Source organism: Triplophysa rosa, linkage group LG10 (genome assembly GCF_024868665.1).
Source record: "Triplophysa rosa linkage group LG10, Trosa_1v2, whole genome shotgun sequence".
NCBI lineage: Eukaryota > Metazoa > Chordata > Actinopteri > Cypriniformes > Nemacheilidae > Triplophysa > Triplophysa rosa.
The window spans coordinates 14,961,963-14,968,972 of NC_079899.1; the positions used below are offsets into that span (position 1 = coordinate 14,961,963).

General features: G+C 37.8%; 1 protein-coding gene across 1 annotated transcript; it reads left to right on the plus strand.

The window, feature by feature from the left end:
• The first annotated feature begins 680 nt into the window (after positions 1-680).
• On the plus strand, positions 681-6,302 carry coch (coagulation factor C homolog, cochlin (Limulus polyphemus)). Its single transcript, XM_057344784.1, has 12 exons — positions 681-790; positions 1,164-1,212; positions 1,312-1,356; positions 1,666-1,822; positions 1,954-2,087; positions 2,177-2,245; positions 2,324-2,380; positions 2,551-2,698; positions 2,780-2,883; positions 4,097-4,323; positions 4,415-4,928; positions 5,200-6,302. Exons 2-12 carry the CDS (start codon positions 1,179-1,181, stop codon positions 5,370-5,372), a joined length of 1,662 nt encoding a protein of 553 aa, XP_057200767.1. The 5' UTR covers positions 681-790; positions 1,164-1,178; the 3' UTR covers positions 5,373-6,302.
• The last annotated feature ends 708 nt before the right edge of the window (positions 6,303-7,010 follow it).

The following is a 7,010-nucleotide window of genomic DNA, read 5'->3' on the forward strand; positions in this document are numbered from 1 at the left end:
TTGTTTTTGGGAAACAACATAAAAGTATCTTTGATCTCTCCTTAAACAAACTGGTTTGGAACATGAAGATGAGTTTCCTGTTATGGCAGAATTGTAATTTTCCATCTTCTCTATATAGATGCTAAATAAATGTAAATACATTTACAGATTCTTCACAGTTAATCCAGTTATTACGGTGAGGACAGATTAAAATTGATACCCGAAGGTTTGAGTTTGAGAAGGAATGCGAGAATTGTGCCATAATAAAATTGTCTAATAAATGACAATACACACAGTGATACATTTGCTGATTCATCTGTATCCTGTTTTGTTGTCAGTGGATCATCAAATTTTGGGAATTTCCTTATTTGGATTCTTTAGCACTGCACCAAGTTTATTTGCTACTCAGGATGTCCTCAAGTTGAACCAACAGCCTTCAGTACTCAGGGCTTATAGTGGTGTGCACACAGTAGCTTCACCTTTGTAGTGCTCAGTTTCTTTTCTTTGACTAAACTAAGCCACCGTTAATTAATTGTCTCGTTAAAGCATATAACAAACATATGTTTGCACAAATCTCTAAATGACTAAAAAGAGGGCGACTCCACAACGATGTCCTTTTCAGGTGCTTTGGACGTAAGCACCGCCTCCTGTGATGTCACCAGGGAATCATTGGGGTTTTCAGGGACATTATTTAAAGGAGTAGCTCTTTCCTCAATATTCAGACGCCTCTGGAATATCAGAATACCCCGTAAAGGAATTACTTTTGTGTGAAGCTTTCAGCGCTGAGGACACGTCATCCTGCCGTTTATCTGTAAGATGGATTTAATTTCAGTTGTTGGTTGGCTGTTTAGTGTATTTATACATGTACATAATGATAAGCCTTTTCATTATTTTTACATATTTGCAACACACATTTTTGTAGTTTCTGTCTCGCTCTCCCTCTCATCCTGTGAGTGGATTAACTGAAGTATGCGACAGGGGCTGTTTGTGATGGATGTGTCTAGGGAGATTACGTTCTGTATCATATCTCATCTCTCTTCTTCTTCTTGCAAAATAAATATTACACACTTCAATACAAAAAACAGCAGTTTATATCTTTTTTTTTAAATAAACATAATACTTTTAATTCAGGATGAGTGGAGTTTTTTATTGTTGCCTGGCATAATGTTCTTTTGTCTCTACAGACATCTTCATTCACCATGTCGATGTGGTTTGCTGTACTTCATGTATTAGGTAGGCGATACATTTATGAGTTTGTCTGAAGTTATTTTTATGGCATGCCTCATAAATTTTAGCTGCAAAAATGTACTATTCAGTTTTTCTGTTGCACAGGTCTTCTGTCTGTAAGCTGCTGCACTTTGGGCTCTGAAGTTAATGGTAATTTCTTTTATCATTTTTTTGTGTATTAAATTACATCCAAAGGAGTAGCTAATTTAAAATACCACAAATAGTTTTTACGAGCATCTTTTTCAAAAATGTAATATTTATCTGCATTATTTCACATACCTCACAGTTAGCTTAATATTTTTATTATTCACTTCGCTTTTATTTTAGAAGATTTATTTACATATTTTTACAGCATTTCTGAGACACTCGGGAATTTATATGCAAAGTTAAAAAAAATTGACTCTGTTTGTTGTACTGTAATTCTATACGGACACACATTTATTGTTATGTATATCTCAGTTCCAACACCGATTACCTGTGGAACCCGGGCAGCTGATCTACCGGACACGCGTCAGCTGGTTCTCTGCCCAGCAAACTGCTCTCTGTGGAGTCTGTCGGTGTTTGGTTCAGGAGTTTATGCCTCGATTTCTAGCATCTGTGGTGCAGCAATACACAGGTACATTTTTCACAAGAATAATGACAAATTAAATGTACCTCAGAAAGTATGAAAATCTTGGAAAAACTAAAGAAATGTTTTAGTCGAGTTATGATTAAAATTTCTTTTCTTTTGTCCGTATCATCACCCAGAGGAATCATAACTTTATCAGGCGGCCCTGTGGAGGTTCATGGACTGCAGGGTAGGACAAACTATCTCAGCTCTTTCGCTCACGGTGTCCAATCTCAGTCCCTGTCACAATGGAGTTCATCTTTTACTGTGGCTAGTGAGTAATTTTTTTATGATTGCATCATTACAAATGTGTGTACGCGTGTCCCCAAAATGCAAAGTCTATGATTTGTTCATTTCTTATAGGAACAATAAGCTTGCCTTTGGAAGTGTCCAGCCAAACCAGCAGTTCCTCCACTGTTGTATCTGGAGCAGGTAACATGATGACAGCAGATAACAGGAGTTGATTTACATCTGTTGACCATTCTGAATATCCATACTTCTCCTTTACAGTCAAGAAACCAGTCAAAAAAACCGTGAAGAAACCTCCTCCTACAACAGCAAACAGAGGTCTGTATGATTACTACAAGTTTTTTTTTACTATTTAAACAATGTTCTCTAATTTAACTTTTTTGGTTCTCTAAAAAACTCTAATTTTTTCTAGAAATCGGCCTATATGAGTTCAGGGTTACAATTATGATCATGATTTAGCAGATTCTGTGTAAATTACGTTTCTCCAGATTGTCCAGTGGACATGGCTTTGTTGCTAGATAGCAGCTATAACATTGGACAGCGTCGGTTTAACTTGCAGAAGAGCTATATTAGTAAGCTTGTGTCGATGCTGAAGGTTGGATCACCAGGACCTCATGTAGGAGTGGTGCAAACCAGGTGAACTCTGAACATTTTTTCCCTTGTCTGACGATTTTTTTGTCATGTAAAACCAGTTTTAATACATGTTCTTCCCTGCAGTGAGAGCCCTCGAACTGAATTCTACCTGACAAACTATACTACAGTCAAAGACCTGACTTTTGCCATCAAAGAAATACCATACATTGGAGGCAATACAAATACAGGTTAAATACAAACACTTACAAACTAACAAAGCAAACATATTTTAAATGAATTAAGTGAAAAAAATCACAAATCTCACTGAAATTCACTCTTAAAGGAATGTTTCAGGAGTAATATCTCTTATTAGAAATGTATACTAATTACAATGTGGGGCAAGGCATTGCATAGGAGTTAGACGTAAAAATGGGTTTTATCAGTAACAACATGAAGGTTTTTCACATGCATAAACATTTTTGTGACGTTGGCTAAATCACACTGATACAACAAAACGCCAACAAACACCAACATTCTTAATTCTTATTGGCATTAATCCAACAAACACCACCAGGGGTTTCACACTGATCCAACAAACGTGTTAAATGAAAACAGCCATTACTGTGTCACACAGCACTTTCTAATGCTGTGCAAAACTTGAAAATAATTTTAAAAGGTGAACTTCAGGTTGTGGATATAAGTCAACGGAACACAACCAGTTTATATTGTTAATACTTTTACAAACTGTAAAACTGTTATAAACTATTCATTATACTATGCAATGTGAAAAACATTATGATTATTCCCCAATACATACATTCTACACAGGCCCGGTACTAGGCTGGTATTGGGGAAATCATATATTCTGGTTGGGCATATATATATTACATTTATGCATTTTGGCAGACGCTTTATCATCATCATCTTCATCATCATTCATTGCATGCATAATTTTTAAATTTCTATGAAGAAATTGACAGATTATTGTTTAATAGATCATACAAATAAGAAGTATTTCATTTTTAATGGTCAGCTGGATATTTTGGGGGGGCCCAAAAGAAATCTGGGGTGGCACTGGCCCCTCAGACCTGATTCTACATGAACATTAATAAACCTAGAAACTCAAAAGTGTCTAAATAAACACATTTTGTACTAAACAAAAAAGTGCTTAGATAACATTATGATCTTCACGTTCTGTATGTAAACATTTAGGATGTCTTGCCCCATAGACTTCCATTAAAATAGTAAAAAAAGTATTTTGCTACAAACATTTCTCTTGCTTGACAAACAAAAAAATGAGTTTAATCATGTGTTAATCATCAGCATTTATTTACACTGTTAATAAAACAATAGAAACCTGGAACATTCCTTTCAAACCTCTGACATGGGTGTAATAATATACAGTAGCCTATGCTTCAATGAGCAGACCTCAGCAGGTTTGAGTTATTACCTTTTGCACAGGTAAGGCCATACTACACACCGTGAGGACGTTCTTCAATCTGGATTACGGTGTGAGGAGAGGTTACCCACGGGTCATCGTGGTGTTTGTCGATGGTTGGCCCTCGGATAATGTGGAGGAGGCTGCGGTGTTGGCCAGAGAGTCTGGCATTAACGTGTTCTTTGTGTCTGTGGCCAAACCTGCTCCTGAGGAGGTGAATATGGTGAGCGACCCAGACTTCATGAGAAAGGTGAGACAATTGAAAAGAACCCACACATTTTTGGACAAGAAGAAGACTATCGGTTCTCTAAAACCTAACTATACTTACTTGTGTTTGACAGGTGGTATGCAAGGACAATGAGTTCTTCACCTTCACCATGCCTAGCTGGTTTGGAACCAACAAGTTTGTGAAGCCTCTTGCTCATAAACTTTGCTCCATCGATCAGATGCTCTGCAGCAAGACGTGTTACAATTCCGTCAACCTGGGCTTCCTGATCGATGGGTCCAGCAGCGTAGGTGACGGGAACTTCAGGCTAGTGCTGGAACTTCTGGCTAACATTGCACGCAGCTTCGATATCTCCGACATCGGATCTCGCATCGGTGCCATCCAGTTCACCTACGACCAAAGGATGGAGTTCAATTTCAATGACTACACCACGAAAGATGATGCTTTGAGGGCTCTGAAGAACATCGCGTACATGAGCGGAGGCACTGCCACTGGAGATGCCATCAATTTTGCTGCGAAGAATCTCTTCAAACCACGCACGGGCTCCGGCAAGAAGTTCCTCATTATCATCACTGATGGACAGTCCTATGATGATGTGAGAGTGCCCGCTTTGGCTGCCCAGCGAGAGGGTATGTATACTTACATGCACACTTCCTTTGGTTAATCCAGAACCAGGGTGTTCAATCAGGGGTCCTTGATTTCCAGCAAGTCTGTGAAAAACACACAATCCAATCAGTAACTATTTTAAGAGGTGTTAAATTAATGCGGACTTCGTCAAAATTTCGCATTCTCAAGTCTAGTGTGACCCAACAACAAAGTTTTTTCGACATCAGTCGAAGTGATTACCAGCACAGAATTATTATGGAAGGCCATCATGACCATGTGCATCTTGTTTCATAGGGATTACCGTCTATACGGTGGGCGTGGCTTGGGCTCCAATGGAAGATTTGAGGGCCATGGCGTCCGAGCCCAAAGACAGCCACATGTTCTTCACCCGCGAGTTCACCGGCCTGGCAGATTTCCATCAGCCCATCGTGCGGGGTATCTGCAGGGACTTCACCGAGTTCAACTAGAGAGTGTAACTGTTGGAGAAAGAGAGAACAGCAAGGATACCGAGAAAAAGGAGTAGAAAGCAGGGCGATCTTAATGAAAAGAGCATCATGTTTATTATCTCATTTGGCTTTTCGTTACGCGTATTATTATTTAGAACCAAAATAAGGCCAACAATGTAGTTTTTGTATTTAAAACAAATTGTTCAAAGCAGGGATGGGCAAATTCGGGTTTTCTTGAAGGAAAAGTTTTAAGCTTAAATTTGTCAAAGGTTACAACATATTTGAGAATGCATTATGTCAACCTCTCTATAATGTGGAAAATGTTATTATTTGTCATTTGTAGTCTTAATGTTCTCATTTAACTTTACACAGGGCTCTTTCATATTAACATTGGAATCAAACATTTCATTCCAGTTATGCAAGGCTGTGCACAAGATGCAGATTTTTCTGGTAACCAAAAACAGCGCTGCGGATACCTGCAGTGAAACAGAGCCCTCATGTGCTCTCTGTTGGTAGTACAGATGAACCGAATCTGGTTGATTCTTTTCCTTTTTTATATATCTTAATAGGTCGTTCGCCGATTCACTCCATCACATAAATAAATCTGGGTTATATAATAAAGCAATATGGTCCTTCCCAGGGGTACCAATCGATATACATGCACACCATTTCTTAATCATGTTCACAACAAATCATGTTTTCTGGGTTTCTGTTGAGAATAGCATTTGGTAAGTTGGAAGTTTTGGTGAAGTATTATTTTGCCTTTAATTAGACTTTTACATACCCTTAACAAACATAACAAACCTATCTTTGCCTTATCCTTCTATATGCATGCTTCACTGCCTCACATAATGACACCAAAGGGGAGGAGGGGGCATCAGACTGCTTGTACATTTGTTTTTAATTTATTACTTTCCTCTCAATAAAAGACAAGGTGCTTTAAAAACGTGACCAATTGTTGATCAAAAATGTGAAATCAAATGTCCACACTTTCTTCTAAACAGGTTGAGCTTAAGTACGTCCACTGGACCTTACGCAATTAAGAATTCACAATTGAACACTGGAACAACCCATCCACATAACAAAAGTACAGTCTTTCATCTATGTAGCAGAGGTCTTGTTTAATCTGTCTCAATAGAAACACAATCTTCATTAAAATTGTGAATCTTGGCAATAAATGTTTGTCATTGTCAATCGAATACTTTGATAAATACAACGCTGCATTAATTGTGGAGACATGGGGCATGTTGCATATACAGATACACCATTTAATATTTATTATAGACATTTTATATACATTACTTTTCAACAGTTGCGTTTTGCTATGTGGTACAATCTTTAAAATCTGCTGAGTCGTAGTAAATCAAAAACCTTACAAAACTCATCAAAACTCTTCAAACTGATCAGAACTTTTGGAAGACTAGAAAAAATTCTTTATTGTATTAATCATGCATTACACAAACCAAAGGTCTTTTGTTACACCATAAACTGCACTGTTTCTTTAAAAATCCTTTAACAAAGGATTGGGACAGAAGAACCAAATATTTAGAAGTGTTTTTAAAGTCCCTTAACTTTTTACCATGCTTCCAAAGTACTGCCAGCCAGCATGAAGTCAATGCAAACCCCACTAGCAACCAGGTCAGAAAGTGTATGTTTTAA